The sequence below is a fragment of the Somniosus microcephalus genome, chromosome 1 (assembly GCF_052327205.1).
Source record: "Somniosus microcephalus isolate GS21.2 chromosome 1, FLI_Smic_1.0, whole genome shotgun sequence".
In the NCBI taxonomy this organism is placed as follows: domain Eukaryota; kingdom Metazoa; phylum Chordata; class Chondrichthyes; order Squaliformes; family Somniosidae; genus Somniosus; species Somniosus microcephalus.
Window position 1 is genome coordinate 142,907,808 of NC_140987.1, and position 17,037 is coordinate 142,924,844.

The following is a 17,037-nucleotide window of genomic DNA, read 5'->3' on the forward strand; positions in this document are numbered from 1 at the left end:
GTCTGATTATTGAAGGACACAACATTAAGATACACGGATCTAACACTAACGGCTAGCGCCACCATTAGCTTCCCGCTAAATTTAGCGGGAGGCATGGCCAGTGGCGCAAAACCCACTAAGTACCCTCTTGGGGCGCTAACGGGTGGCGCAGGCCACTGAATTTCTAGGCCTCAGTGCCTTAGCGCTTCCCGTTAGTGCCTCTGGGGGGTGGTAACAGGATGCTAAGTGTGGTGTATGTGCCTAAGAGCAATTGTGGTGTATGTGCCTTTAAGAGCCCCAGGTGTGAGTAATGCCGGTAATTGCCACTTGGGCTATATAAGCCTGTGTATTGTGTATATCCTTTAGAACCCCCCCCCAGACTTGCTTAGTAAATACCTATGAACCAACTCCTGTCTTCAGTGTCTTTATCTACACACGGACACTACAGTGGCGACGAAGTGGAAACGGACTTACCTGCAATTCGGCAGCACCTCAAGGACATCGATTCCTCCAGCGTCCAGAAGACCCAAGGAAGTAAGAGAAACTGTGGTTTCACCAGCTGGCCAAGCTGGTGGCAGGTACTGCGCTAATCCTTCCTGGGCGTCAGGCTGGGGCTCCAGCGGCGAGCTCTGCAGCTGAGACAGGCAGCGAAATCGGAGGCAAGCAATAACGGACTGGGAGGGTGCACTCGGGAGACGGCCGGCGCGGCAAGCAGGTCAGCGTTTAGACCTCCGTCGGGAACGAGTCTCCAACAGTGAATAAACGGAAACCACAGTAAAACAGCGTTGTTATCGGTAGCAGCGGCGGGAAAGCGCGGGAAGCGCCATATCGTTGCTACAGAGAGAAAAAAAAGCGCGGGAAGCGCCATATCTTTTTTTTTGAAATGCCTAAGTTTGGCAATATTGATGCTTTTGATAACGAAACAGAGCCTAACTTTGGCAATATTGATGTTTTTGATAACAAGATAGAGGATTGGACCACATATGTAGAAAGAGTGGAGGTGTTTTGCACCGCAAATGGAATAGAAGATGAAAAAAAAGCTTCAGTGCTTCTGGATCTAATGGGCGCAGAAACATACAAGCTGTTATGCAACTTAATCACTCCAGCCGAAACGATGGACAAGAATTTTGAAGAGATTGTTGATACCCTACACTGCCAATTCGAGGCAGGACTGGCAGATTCTCTGCAAGACAAATTCATCTGCAATCCCCTAAGTGTAGAAACACAAAAAAAGGTATCTTCTGGAAAAGATTTAACACTGGACAAGGCTTTCAGTGCAATAGGAGTGGCAAAGATACAGCAAAGGCCACAGGACTTCGGCACCCATGAAATGACACGGGGTTTCGAGAGATGTTATCGCTGCGGCAGATCCAACCATGACCAGAGGGATTGCTGGTTCAAAGAAAAAGCATGCAGGCGATGCGGAAAGATGGGACACATTCCACGTGTATGCCGATCTGAAAATAAAAAATCCACTAACGGGAAAAGAATCAATAAGGAAAAGCACAGAAAGGTACAAATGATGACGGACAGTAGCTCCAAAGACCAGAAGAGCGATAGCAACTCCGGGAACAAGAGACTAAGCTCTCTCAAATTACATAATGTAATTGCCAATGAAGATTACCAGACCATTTGGGTTACCCTCATAATAGCAGGGTCCCCAGTTAAAATGGAGCTAGATACAGGATCAGCTCTAACCGTAATAAATCGACGAGATTACGAGAGGCTATTTTCGCATATACCTCTAAAAGACACATCCATTATCTTAAAAACATATACGGGGCAGAAAGTATACCCCAAAGGAAAAATAAAGGTGCCTGTGGTATACAACGGCAAAGAAATACAAAAGTTGTATTTATACATTCTACAAGATGGTGGTCCACCGTTGTTGGGACGTGAATGGATAAGGAAGATACGTTTAGACTGGCACTCCATTCAGGCACTGACGGTGACCAAGAAGGAAAAAAACAATGATGGCATCATACCTGAACGATTAAAAGACATCTTGGCCAATGCCAAAGAAGTGTTTCAAGAGAAACTAGGAACCTTGAAAGGCATCACCGCCTCAACAAAAGTGGACGATACAGCAATTCCCAAATTTTTTAAGGCAAGACCGGTGCCATACGCAATACGTCCGGCAGTCGAGGCAGAGCTGGAGAATTTGGAAAAGTCAGGCGTATTATCCAAAATAGATTGGAGCGAATGGGCAACACCCATCGTTCCAGTCATGAAAAAAGCATTGAAAAATAACTCTGAGGAACAGAGAAAAATTCGCATCTGTGGGGACTTTAAGGTGACTGTAAACCCGATCCTTCACACGGTACAGTATCCTCTTCCGAGGATAGAAGATATTTTCGCCTCACTATCCGGAGGGAAACGTTTCACAAAAATTGACTTGGCACAGGCATATCTACAGATGGAGGTTGAGGAGACCTCTAAAAAGTATCTCACAATAAACACACACAAAGGCCTGTACCAGTACAATCGACTGGTTTTTGGAGTAGCATCATCTCCAGCTATCTGGCAAAGAGCTATGGAGCAAGTCCTGCAAGGGATTCCAGGGACTCAATGCTATCTAGACGACATCCTTGTAACAGGAGAAAACGACAACGAGCACCTTGCCAATTTGGAGCAGGTGCTCACTAGGCTGAAAGAACGGGGCCTACGAGCAAATCGCCCCAAGTGCGAATTTTTCCAAAATCAGATATCATATTGTGGCCACATAATTAATAAGGAAGGGTTGCATAAGTCACCTGAAAAAATTGAAGCAGTTATAAAAGCCCCAGCACCTGAAAATGTTTCACAATTAAGGTCATTCCTGGGATTAATAAATTACTATCATAAATTTTTACCGAACTTATCAACTATTCTACACCCTCTTAATGATCTTCTACAAACAGGAGTGATTTGGAAATGGAACGAAGACTGTAAACGTGCCTTCCATAAATGTAAAGACTTAATCACATCCGAGAAAGTTTTGGCTCATTACAACCCATCACTACCAATCAGACTGGCGTGCGATGCATCCCCTTACGGCATAGGAGCAGTATTATCCCATAAATTCCCTGATGGCTCAGAACAGCCGATAGCTTTTGCGTCACGCTCATTAAACTCAGCTGAGCGTAACTATGCCCAAATAGACAGAGAAGCACTCAGCCTGGTATGGGGAGTGAAGAAATTCAACCATTACCTACACGGACAAAAATTTACCTTGCTGACTGACCATCAACCCCTCATCTCCATATTCAACCTGAAAAAAGGTGTTCCCGTTATGACAGCACAAAGATTACAGAGGTGGTCCCTTTTTCTAGGGGCACACCAATACAACATTGAATACAAAGGGTCAAAACAGCATGGGAATGCTGACGGTTTATCGCGCCTACCGTTGCCAACGATAGAAGAGGCACCTACAGTAGACCCAGTGGAGATATTCCACTCTACCATAGTGGAATGTCTACCGGTGACAAATTCTGCCATTGAAAGGGAGACAAGAAATGACCCTACTCTCTCACGGGTCTACGATTTAACAGTGAAGGGATGGCCAGCACATGGCGAGCCACTATTGCCAGCATTCTCGCAAAGAAGAGAACAACTGTCAGTGTGCCGAGGAACCTTGATGTGTGGATCCAGAGTGGTGATTCCACCCAAACTCCAGGATAAAGTACTAAAGGAGCTTCACGAGGGGCATCTGGGTGGAGTGAAAATGAAGAACCTAGCTAGAGCGTTTGTATGGTGGCCAGGTATCGATGGAGACATCGAAGACATGACCAAGAGCTGCCTAGGATGCCAGAAGGTCCAAAATGCTCCGCCACAGGCCCCTCTACATCCATGGGAGTGGCCCTCATCTCCCTGGCAAAGGGTGCACATCGACTTTGCTGGTCCATTTATGGACTCAATGTTCTTAATCGCAGTTGATGCACACTCCAAGTGGCCGGAGGTAATAAAGATGTCCTCCATCACCACGGAAAAAACCATCACAGTATTAAGGACCATATTTGCCAGGAATGGGCTGCCGGAACAGATATGTTCTGATAATGGACCGCAATTTGTGTCCGAAGAATTCAGAAAGTTCTTAAAGAACAATGGGGTAAAGCACTACACGTCCGCCCCATACCATCCCGCCACCAATGGATTGGCTGAAAGGTTTGTCCAGACCTTCAAGAAGGCCATAAAGGCCATGGGTAATGAAGACATAAAACTTCAGCACAAGGTGGATAACTTCTTATTTGCATATAGGAATGCAACACACATGGTTACCAACCAAACTCCCGCCATGATGTTCTACAATAGAAACCTAAGATGCCGGCTGGATTTGGTCAAGCCCAACATCCGAAGGGACGTGGAGAACCGGCAGTTTCAGGGCATGAATGAAAGGCCAACTAGGGCCTTCCAGATAGGCCAACCGGTTTTGGCCCGGGACTACCGTACCGAGAAATGGCAGCCTGGAACTATCTGCACATGACCAGGACCACTGATGTATACCGTGGACATCGGAGAAAGCATAATAAGGCGCCATGCTGACCAAATCATCAAGTCATCCGAAAAGGGACAACCTACACCACCACTCTATACATCTAACGATGAAGTAGAGATACCCATATCTACCTCCGATCCGGTGATACTGGAACCCGATGAACCCGACACTGGCATTCAAGCCGAATCAGCCTTGCCACCTACTACACCACCAGAAACTACTACACCCCCGAGGCGTTATCCGGACCGAGTCAGGAAGCCTCCTGAGAGACTAACTTATAATTAATTAATACAGCAATGTATATTATTTTGCATATAACATGTAATTAATAATTACTTAAAAATATGATGTACTGGTTAACTAAAAGGGGAGGAATTGTGGTGTATGTGCCTTTAAGAGCAATTGTGGTGTATGTGCCTTTAAGAGCCCCAGGTGTGAGTAATGCCGGTAATTGCCACTTGGGCTATATAAGCCTGTGTATTGTGTATATCCTTTAGAACCCCCCCCCCCCAGACTTGCTTAGTAAATACCTATGAACCAACTCCTGTCTTCAGTGTCTTTATCTACACACGGACACTACACTAAGGACTTTCCACCCAGGCACGATGATGTTACCGCCGCCTGCAAAATTCCCTTGGTGGCTTGCAGTGGTGGTAACCCCTAGCACCACGATCTCCTGCGCCCGGAGATCATGATGTCATCTAGCTGCGCATTGCCCTGGACCCAAAATTCATTTCTGCCCCTTGTAGCATTGTCGGGCGAAAACACCGACAGCTGCAGGAGGCGTTGATCAGGAGGCCGGGCGCTTCGGGGATGATAATTAAAGGCGAGGTAGCCGAGGTAGGTGAAAAAAAATCTGAAACGCTCTTTCCGTTTTTTTTCTTTTTTCCCCAGCAATCGATCAGCCCGGCACTCTGCTGCAGTGCAGCGGGCTGATCGGACAGGATCGCGGCTGCCGTTGGGGACCAGGTAAGTTTCCTTCTTGCAGAGCCTGCAGCGATGGCCCTTCCCTTTAAGGGAGGGAAGGAGCCTTCCAACGCGGCAGCGCTGCACGGCCCAATGTGCAGCGCTGCACAACTACCGCCCTGCCTGTTGCGCTCCAGGAATGAAGTGGAGTGCTTGATTTAGCGTTACACTTCCTTCCTGGAGCGCAAAAGCAAATTTTCCAAAACTGGGACCCATTAGCGTCTGGCGCTAAGTTTCCCAGCTTTGGAAAGTTACCGCCCCCAAACAGGGCGATGCCGAATTTCTCTCCCTATGATACCAGGTGCACTAGAATACCCATCAGGAAGTTTAGCAAGATAGTCAGGAAGATAATTAGCTTCATGTTCTTTGGGTCACCAAAGGATGGGAATTTAATTGCACGTTTATTGAGATTTAATTTTTGTAATGTTTTATTTGCCTGTAAAACGTTCCCTACTATGAGGTGTGTCATTGAAGTACTTTACTCCAACACATCAAAACTAGCATCTGGTGTAGTCTGAGTGCACAACCAGTTCAACTGACCAATCAAGCTTTGCAACTGTCCTGTCTCTTCTTTAGATAAACATCACCTTTCTGTGATGATCTAGTACAATTAACCAGGGTGGGAGTAACACTCTAAATAGGACTGTTGATTTAAAGTTATACTGACCCACTTTGCTTAATATCTAAACCAATATAATTAAAAGCCCTACAGGCCTGACTCCCAATTTTAAATTCTTTTTTAATCTTATTAATGACGATTTTTTCAAATTCCGCACTACCACCCCATAAGAAATCATCAACATGCATCATGAAGATGCCTGAAAGTTTTCCTTTATGGTACCAATTAAACACAGTGGAATCTGATTTTAGTTGAACTAAGTGTTCCCATCTCTAGGACATCATACTTGTCCTAACAAGGCCAGCTTGAAAGTGGCAGTGTTTCCTGGGGGCCAGAACTATACAGAAACTAAAGGAAATCCTAGGCACAATGAAGCCACACACGTCACCTTTGTAGTGTATGTGCTTTAAGTCAGAACTACTTTTTACAGCTCCTGTATCCTGTAGTACCGGCAGTAACCACACCGGTATATAAGCTGTGCGCATGCCTCTGTACTCCAGTCTAGAGATGACCCTCCTCCAGTAAAGACCTGTTGTTTGTTTATATACAGCATCCGTGTAATTCTTTATCCACTGAACCACAGATCTAACAGTGGCGACGAGTGTTGATGCGAATCTACCTGCAACATTAAACAAAAACAAAAAAAGTCGAGTCCAGGAACACGGGCGTCGACCGCGAGCAACCACCCAGCAGTCAGGCAGAGATCCAACTTCGCTGGGGAGGCTGTGGAGAGCCGGGCTTGGTTCCCCAGCCACAACGAGCAGTAAGAGACCGACGACAGGTCCAGAGCAGACCCTTCCCGAGCAGCTGGAGCCGACCGACGGCAGAGAAAGAGAGCCGGGCAGCGTCGACGGGGTAAGAAAGAGGGTGAAGAGAGCAGGGCGCAGCCGGGGATTGATCACCGAGCGGCGTCGAGGAAAAAATACTGCAAACCGGAGAGAGAGAGGGTAAGAAACAGCCGGGTTCTAGACTGAGCGGCGTCGACAAATATCAAAAGAACACGCAGAGCACAGCCAGGGATCACGGGCTGATCAGGGTCCGCGGGGCGAAGCAAGGGGAGACGCCATTGAGCCGCGGAGAAGCAGGGAGAGCGCGGGAGGTGCCATTGAGCCGCGGAGAAGCAGGGAGAGCGCGGGAGGCACCATTGAGCCGCGGAGAAGAAGGAAGAGCGCGGGAGACGCCATTTTGCGAAGCCGCAGCGGAGAAGACGGGCGAGCGCGGGAAGGAAGGAAAGCGCGGGAGACGCCATTTTGTGCCAGCGGAGAAGAAGGGGAAGCGCGGGAGGCGCCATTGGTGATAGTTAACGCACAACCAAGGATGCCGAAGAGTGGCAGTATCTCTACGTTCGACAATGAAGTTGAAGATTGGGCGACATATGTGGAACGTATTGAGGTGTACTGCAGGGCGAATGAAGTGTCAGATGCTAATAAAGCACTGGTTCTGTTAAATTCCATGGGTGCAAAAACTTATGGGTTACTGCGAAATCTAATAACCCCAGAGAAGCCGGTAAACAAGGATTTTGGAAGCATAGTAGAAATCCTACAGGACCACTTAAGCCCCACACCGCTGCTGATAGCAGAATGATTTAAGTTCCATAAAAGGAACCAACACAAAGACGAAAGCAATGCTGAGTACCTGACGGAACTGCGCAAGCTATCGAAATACTGCCAGTTTGGAGCGGGACTAGCAGACACGTTAAGGGACAAGTTTGTGTGTGGGCTACAAAGTGAAGGAACCCAGAAACGGCTTCTATCAGAAAAGGACCTTGCGCTGGACAAAGCTTTCAATATGGCAGTATCACACGAAGCAGCCGCAAGGGGCGCTGCAGAGATACAAAGGAGACTGCAAGAATACGGCACCAACGAAATGACCTATGGAACAGGGAAGTGCTATCGCTGCGGCAGAACAACACATGACCAGAAAGATTGTTGGTTCAAGGACCAAGTGTGCAGACAGTGTGGGAAAGCAGGACACATAGCAAGAGTCTGCAGGTCTGGGAAGAAAACCAACAGTAAGAAATCTCCACAGGAGAAGTACAAAAAGGTACACCAGGTGATGGACAGTGGTTCAGACGAACAGAAAAGTGACACAGACTCTAGAAGCAAGGAGCTGGGTTGTCTGAAACTACATAATGTAACCGAAATAGAGGGTCACCAGACTATCTTGGTTACACTCAAGATAGACGGAGTCCAAGTGGAAATGGAATTGGACACAGGGTCAGCTCTAACAGTCATAAATCAAAGAGACTACAAGCGGCTATTTTCACACATACCCTTGAAAGCTACAGAGATTGTCTTGAAGACGTATACGGGGCAAAAAGTCTACCCCAAAGGAAAAATAAGGGTGAAAGTGACATATAAAGGTCAGGAAATACCTAAAATGGATATATATGTATTGCCAAATGGAGGACCACCACTGCTAGGACGTGAGTGGATCCGGAAGATACATTTACATTGGCATTCCATACAGGCACTGAAGGTGGAGGCTAAAAAGGATGACGACGTCACACCTGGACAACTATCAAAAATGCTAACTGATGCAAAAGATGTGTTCCAGGAGGGACTAGGAACACTTAAAGGAATAACAGCAACAATTAAAATAGAGGATAATGCAAGCCCAAAGTTTCTGAAGGCCAGACCAGTGCCTTATGCGATCAGACCAGCGGTTGAAGCAGAGCTGGAGGGATTGGAACATTCAGGAGTACTGTCCAAAGTGGACTGGAGCGAGTGGGCTACACCCATCATCCCTGTAATGAAGAGGTCATTGAGTAATACGCCTGGGGAACCAAAGAAGGTCCGCATCTGTGGGGATTTTAAGGTGACAGTGAACCCAGTCCTTCACACGGTGCAATATCCGCTTCCACGAATTGAGGATATTTTCGCCTCGCTATCTGGTGGTAAACGCTTCACCAAAATTGATCTAGCCCAGGCGTACTTGTAAATGGAGGTAGAAGAAGCTTCGAAACATTACCTTACGATCAACACCCATAAAGGTCTCTACCAATACAACCGGCTGGTGTTTGGAGTAGCCTCAACTCCGGCTATCTGGCAAAGGGCGATGGATCAGGTCCTGCAAGGGATTCCAGGGACCCAGTGTTATTTGGACGACATCTTGGTCACGGGCGAAAATGACGGTGATCACCTCGCTAACTTGGAGAAGGTGCTCGCCAGATTAAAGGAATATGGGCTACGAGCTAATCGCCACAAGTGCGAGTTTTTCCAGAAACAGATCTCGTATTGCGGCCACGTCATCGATGAAGAGGGGTTACATAAGTCCCCTGACAAGATTGAGGCAGTAGTCAAGGCTCCAGCACCGGAAAATGTGTCACAACTGAGGTCGTTCCTCGGGCTGGTAAACTATTACCACAAGTTCTCAACAAATTTGTCTACAGTACTACACCCGCTGAACACCCTACTGCAAACAGGGGTACCATGGAAGTGGGATGACGAACGTAGACGAGCTTTCCAGAAGTGTAAAGAATTGATCACATCAAAAGAGGTGTTGGCCCATTTCAACCCAGCACTGCCAATTCGTTTGGCATGTGATGCATCACCCTACGGCATTGGAGTGGCGCTGTCGCACAAATTCCCAGACGGGTTGGAGAGGCCAGTGGCCTTTGCGTCTCGGTCACTAACCTCAGCCGAGCGCAACTACGCCCAGATTGACAGGGAGGCCCTCAGCCTAGTATGGGGAGTAAAAAAATTCAACCATTATCTGCATGGGCAGAAGTTCACCTTGCTGACTGACCACCAACCACTTGTCTCCATCTTTAATCCTAAGAAGGAGGTGCCAGTAATGACTGCACAGTGGTTACAAAGATGGTCCCTGTTTCTAGGGGCGAAACAATATGAAATAGAATATAAAGGCACGCAACAGCATGGGAATGCTGGTGGGCTAGCGCGCCTGCCACTGCCTACGGTGGAGGAAGCACCAGCAGTGGACCCTATCGAGATATTTTATTCGTCGATAATTGAACGATTGCCAGTAACAAACGCGGATATAGAGAAGGAGACCCGTAATGATCCGACGCTGTCACGGGTATATGAATTGATGGTGAGGGGATGGCCAACACATGGCGACTCACTGTTGCCAGCATTCTCATCCAGAAGAGAACAGCTGTCAGTATGCCAGGGGACAGTGATGTGTGGGTCCAGAGTGGTGATTCCATCCAAGTTAAGGGAGAGAGTGCTAAAGGAGCTACATGAAGGTCATCTGGGGGGAGTGAAAATGAAATGCCTTGCTTATGTGTGGTGGCCGGGAATCGATCAACAAATCGAAGACCTAACTAAGAGCTGCTTAGGATGCCAGAAGGTCCAAAATGCACCACCACATGCCCCTCTACACCCATGGGAGTGGCCCTCCTCTCCATGGCAACGGGTGCACATTCATTTCGCTGGTCCATTCATGGACTCAATGTTCTTAATAGCAGTGGATGCTCATTCAAAGTGGCCTGAGGTGATAAAGATGTCTTCAACCACTACAGAGAAAACGATTGCAGTCCTACGGACCATATTTGCCAGAAACGGTTTGCCAGAGCAGATCTGCTCTGATAATGGACCACAGTTTGTGTCCGACGAGTTCCAAAAATGTATGAAAAGGAATGGGGTAAGGCATTACACATCCGCCCCGTATCATCCAGCCACCAATGGATTGGCTGAGAGGTTCGCACAAACCTTTAAGAAGGCGATAAAGGCCATGTGCGATGAGGAAATTCCACTACAGCATAAGATGGACAATTTCTTATTAGCCTACCGAAACGCGACACATGCAGTTACCAACCAGACCCCGGCCATGATGTTCTTTAACCGAAGGTTGAGATCTCGTCTGGACTTGCTCAGACCAAATGTGTGAAGAAATGTTGAGGACAAACAATTCCAGCACATCAACGAGAAGCCGACAAGGAGCTTCAATGTAGGGCAACCAGTCTTGGCCCGTGACTATCGAACAGAGAAGTGGCAACCCGGAACGATATGTACAAGGCAGGGGCCATTAATGTACACAGTGGATGTAGGGGAGAACATTGTGAGACGCCACGTCGATCAGATCTTAGCGTCACAGGAAGGCGTCAACCCCATGTCTCGAGTACCTGGGGATGAACCCGACATACCGGTAGCATCTACTTCAGACCCAGTAGCAGTGGAACCTGATGAACTGCCCGATGAAAAGGGGTCAGAATCGCCTCTGCACCAAGAACAAGAACCTCCGGAAAGGCGCTATCCCGAAAGGGTCAGGAAGCCGCCCCAAAGACTGAATCTATAAATGGACTTTTTGTTATTGAATGTACATGTAAAAATGTAATTGTTATTTGAATATTAAGGGGGTATTATTAATCTAAAAAAGGGAGGAATTGTAGTGTATGTGCTTTAAGTCAGAACTACTTTTTACAGCTACTGTATACTGTAGTACCGGCAGTAACCACACCGGTATATAAGCTGTGCGCATGCCTCTGTACTCCAGCCCAGAGATGATCCTCCTCCAGTAAAGACCTGTTGTTTGTTTATATACAACATCCGTGTAATTCTTTATCCACTGAACCACGGATCTAACAACCTTCATCTAGAGAGTCATAGAGTCTTTACAGCACAGAAAGAGGCCCTTCGGCCCATCGTGTCTGCGCCGCCCATCCATCCCTGTCCAGTCTAATCCCATTTTCCAGCATTTGGTCCATAGCCTTGTATGCAATGGCATTTCAAGTGCTCATCCAAATGCTTCTTGAATGTTGTGAGGGTTCCTGCCTCTACCACCCTTTCAGGCATTGAGTTCCACATTCCAACCACCCTCTGGGTGAAAAAGTTCCTCCTCAAATCCCCTCTAAATCTCCTGCCCCTTACCCTGAATCTATGCCCCCTTGTTATTGACCCCCCCACTAAGGGGAAAAGTTCCTCTTTATCTACCCTATCTATGCCCCTCATCATTTTGTACACCTCAATCAGGTCCCCCCTCTGCCTTCTCTGCTCCAAGGAAAACAACCCCAGCCTGTCCAGCCTCTCTTCATAGCTGAGGCGCTCCATCCCAGGTAACATCCTGGTGAATCTTCTCTGCACCCTCTCCAAAGCAATCACATCCTTCCTATAGTGAGGCGACCAGAACTGCACACAGTACTCCAGCTGTGGCCTCACCAGCATTTTGTACAGCTCCATCATAACCTCCCTGCTCTTATATTCTATGCCTCGGCTAATGAAGGCAAGTATCCCATATGCCTTTTTAACCACCTTATCTACCTGCTCCGCTGCCTTCAGGGATCTATGTACATGTACACCAAGGTCCCTCTGACCCTCTGTACTTCCTAGGGTCCTACCACTCATTGTGTATTCCCTTACCTTATTTGTCCGTCCAAAATGCATCACCTCGCACTTTTCAGGGTTAAATTCCATTTGCCACTTTTCCGCCCATCTGACCAACCCGTTTATATCGTCCTGTAGCCGGAGGCTTTCCTCCTCGCAATTTACCACCCCACCAATTTTCGTGTCATCTGCGAACTTACTGATCATACCTTTTACATTCTCATCCAAATCATTTATGTAGATCACGAACAACAAGGGACCCAGCACCGATCCCTGAGGTACCCCACTGGACACAGGCTTCCAGTCACAAAAGCAACCTTCAACCATCACCCTCTGCCTCCTGCCACTCAGCCAGTTTAGGATCCAACGCGCCAAGGCACCCTGGATCCCATGCGGGACTTTGTCAAAAGCTTTACTGAAGTCCATGTAAACCACATCCACAGCATTTCCCTCATCCACCCCACTAGTCACCCCCTCGAAAAATTCGATCAGATTTGTCAGACATGATTTACCCTTGACAAAGCCATGCTGACTATCCCCGATTAATCCTTGCCTCTCCAAGTGGAGATTAATTTTGTCCCTCAGAATTTTTTCCAATAATTTCCCCACCACAGATGTTAGACTCACTGGCCTGTAATTCCCTGGTTTATCCCTGCTACCCTTCTTGAATAATGGTACAACGTTAGCTGTTCTCCAGTCCTCTGGTACATCCCCTGTGGCCAGAGAGGTTCTGAAAATTAGTGTCAGAGCCCCTGCAATCTCCTCCTTTGCCTCCCACAGCAGCCTGGGATACATCTCGTCCGGGCCTGGGGATTTATCCACTTTTTGGCCTGCTAAAACCGCTAGCACCTCCTCCCTCTCGATGCTAATATGTTCAAGTATGTCACAGTCCCCTTGCCTGATTTCTATGTCTGCATCGTCTTTCTCCATAGTGAACACAGATGCAAAAAATTCATTTAAAACCCCGCCTACATCCTCTGGCTCTACACACAGATTGCCACTTTGGTCCCTAATGGGCCCTACCCTTTCCCTGGTTATCCTCTTGCCCTTAATATACTTATAAAACATCTTAGGATTTTCCTTTATTTTGCTCGCCAGTGTTATTTCATGGCCCCTCCTCGCCCTCCTAATTTCTTTTAAGTATGCCCCTGCACTTTTTATACTCCTCTAGGGCTTCCTCCGTCTTTAGTCTTTTGTAACTGCCAAAAGCCCCCCTTTTATTTCTAATGCATTTTTGTATATCCCTTGTCATCCAAGGTTCCCTTTGCTTGTTGGTCCCACCCTTGACCTTTACAGGAACATGTTGGCGTTGTACTCTCTCAATTTCCCTTCTGAAAGTCTCACATTGTTTTGATGTGGATTTTCCTATAAGCAGCTGCTCCCAGTCCACTTTGGCCAGATCCTGCCTTATCATATTAAAATCGGCCTTCCCCCAATTTAGAACCCTTATTTCCAGGCCGTCTTTGTCTTTTTCCATAACCACCTTAAATCTCACCGAATTATGGTCGCTGTCGCCAAAATGCTCCCCTACTGACACTTCCACCACTTGCCCGGCTACATTCCCCAGAATTAGGTCCAGTACCGCCCCCTCTCTTGTAGGACTTTCTACATGTTCGCTCTACTTGTGGCAAAGTGGGCTCAACGTGAGCAGAATTTGCCTATCTTGGGGTCATCACAGGAAAATAATGCATTTTTGGGGGCAGAAATTTGACACTAAGCCTCCCTGCCCTACCTCCCTTTGGCACACTGCCTCTGTGCCACCTGAATTCGGGTAGGTTTCATGAGGAAAGCCCAGGCCAAAGAATGACGAAGCCAGGGAGATTGTGGCAGAGACCCAAGAAACTTGTAAGAATAGAAGCAAGAGCTGGATATGGTATAGAGCCAGGTAGAATGTAGGGTAGTGGCAGGAATATGTAAATACACAAAATAGGGGTTGTATCATCAGGCTTTGAAAGGAGAATAGCAAGATACATAGACCAGACAGGGGAATAGAGAGGAAAACCACAGAAACCAGTTCAACTTAGCTGCATAGTACCTAAAGATGGTTTGCAATAGCTTCAACAATGACAGCAGCAATTAAGTTTACATGGACATGAGCTAAATGGCCTGTCATGATTTTTACCTTAATTACAATTTATTTTTGTCTATGAGCAATCGTCTGGCTATCAGTTATACATCCAAACTGGTACTTAACATAGTCACACATTTCCTGTTTACAAACTATTAAGACGCATTGGGGGTAAGTTGGCTTTGTGCGATAGTGTAAAATGGGTGATAGTGAATCGACAACCCGTTTTACATCTCTCCTGCTTTTTATTTCCGTTGCCTTCAATTGCCCCCGTTGTATGTGAATGTACCTTACTCAGATTCCAATTATGCAAAATTCAGCAGTTTTTTAAATTATATTTTAGTGATGTGATTCTGCAAGGCGTGAGGATAATTCAAAGAACTAAGGGCTAAAAATTGAGTAGCGCCCCAATTCTACCTTCGCCGGGGCGCTAAAAGTAGTGCCCCAGAAAAATTAGCGTCCCCGTGCCGGAAACTGAGCGGTTGCACCCCAAGAGGGAAGCGGGGCGCTACTGGAAGTGCCCCGCATCCCTCTTGGGGTGCTGTGAGTCAATATTGCGGCATTATGTGCCGCAGAGCCACACACTGCGGCATGTCATGCCGCGGTATTGCAGGCCTTCCTCCCTTTCTTAAAGGGGAGGGGCCTTGTGCAGCGCAACCTGGGGCCCAGCTGGGACCCCGGAGATCGGGACTGCAGGCAAAAGAGCCCGGCACTCAAGAGAAGTGCCGGGCTCTTGGAGCGCAGTCAGCACTCCATGGGGGGGGGCGTTTCAGGAGGTCTGGGACGGGAGTGCAGGCAGGTGCTGGCAGGTGGCCAGCAACAAAAATGGCCGCCCCGCACCTCGCCTTTAAATTGCGCTTCCCCGGCCGCAGGTATGCCCCCCTGAGCCCGTCAGACATAATGTTCGGCGGTAAGACAAGGGGCGCTCCCGAAGATCATGGCCGGGGCATGAGCAGGGCGCTGCGCACACCAATGAACTCATTCCCAGCAGCGCAGTGCCACAGGGGACTACCGGGTAGGGCCACCACTAACCTACTGCTGAATTTTGCGGGAGGCGTGGGCAGTGCCGCGCCCGGGCGCTAGTTGCATTGCGTCCCATTAGCGGCCTCTTAAGGCGCTAACGGGAGGCGCAACCAACTGAATTTTCCCCCTAACTGTCCTTAATTTCATTTGATATAAAATATGGGAGTTTTTTCAAACTCTATATGATTTTTTATATTTAGGTTGGACGTATAGTCAAGAACTCAAGACCCACCTCTGGAATGACAACCAAGCCAAAAGTTAAACCAAAAAGAACTAGATTCATCCCATAGAGCCACCGTAGGAAAATAAAATATGAAGCTACGGAAGAACCAAAGTGACCTGCAATAAAAGAAACATTTTTTAAAATCTCATATTTTGAAATTACTTTTTGAAAACATATAGATTAAATGTTCATATTTTCACTCTTCTATTCATTTTTTTTTTACTGCCACTTCGTTTCTAAGCAACTGAATAACAGTACTAGCTTCCAATGTTCAACAACAACTTGCATTAATATAGCACCTTTAACATAATAAAGTGTCTGAGGTTACTACACAATAAAAGGAGGGGGAAATGGACACTGAGCAGGAGTATTAAGTATTGAGCTAGGGAGGTGACCAAAGGCATGGTCAAAGCAATAGTTTTGAGGAGGTCATTGAAGGTTGACTGAGGTGTATCCCTTGAGTATATCATTTAATTGTAGTGTAATTAGTGGTATTGATTTGATTTAATTTAATTTGAATTAATTAAAGGGTAAGTCATGGCAGGACAGCTCGGCCCTGTGGCATGCTCCTCCTGCACTATGTGAGAAATCAGGGACACTTCCTGTGTCCCTGACGACCATGTGTGTATGAAGTGTATCCAGCTGCAGCTACTGGCAGACCGCATTGTGGTGATGGAGCTGCGGATGGATACATAATGGAGCATTTGCGATGCTGAGGACGTCGTGGACATCACATTTAATCAGTTGGTCACACCGCAGGTAAAGGCTGCACAGGCAGGAAGGGAATAGGTGACCACCAGGCAGAGTAGTAGGCGCAGGCAGGTAGTGCAGGGGTCCCCTGTGGCCATCCCCCTCTCAAACAGATATACCGCTTTGGATATTGTTGAGGGAGATGGCTTATTGGGGGAAGGCTGCAGCAGCCAACTTCCTGGCATTGTGGGTGGTTCTGCTGCACAGAACGGGAGGAAAAAGAGTGGGAGAGCTATAGTAATAGGGGATTCTATTGAAAGGGAAATAGATAGGCGTTTCTGCGGCCGCAAACGAGACTCCAAGATGGTATGTTGCCTCCCTGGTGCAAGGGTCAAGGATGTCTTGGAGAGGTTGCAGGGCATTCTGAGGGGGGGGGGAGAGGGTGAACAGCCAGTTGTCGTGGTGCATATAGATACCAACAATATAAGTAAAAACCGGGATGAGGTCCTAAAAGCTGAATATAGGGAGTTAGGAGGTAAATTAAAAAAATAGGACCTCAAAGGTAGTAATCCCAGGATTGCTACCAGTGCCACGTGCTAGTCAGAGAAGAAATAGAAGGATATTTCAGGTGAATACGTGGCTAGAGGATTGGTGCAAGGGGGAGGGATTCAAATTCCTGGGACATTGGAACCGGTTCTGGGGGAGGTGGGA

At 47.4% G+C, this 17,037-nt stretch overlaps 1 protein-coding gene across 1 annotated transcript in view; it reads right to left on the reverse strand.

Moving 5' to 3' along the window:
- LOC147124389 (transmembrane channel-like protein 2-B) overlaps positions 1 to 17,037 on the reverse strand; it is a 180,794-nt gene that overhangs the window by 82,944 nt on the left and 80,813 nt on the right. Inside the window, exon 7 of the mRNA XM_085963421.1 lies at positions 15,646 to 15,752. Coding sequence (XP_085819547.1) covers positions 15,646 to 15,752 — 107 coding nt within the window. The remainder of the gene's footprint in view (positions 1 to 15,645; positions 15,753 to 17,037) is intronic.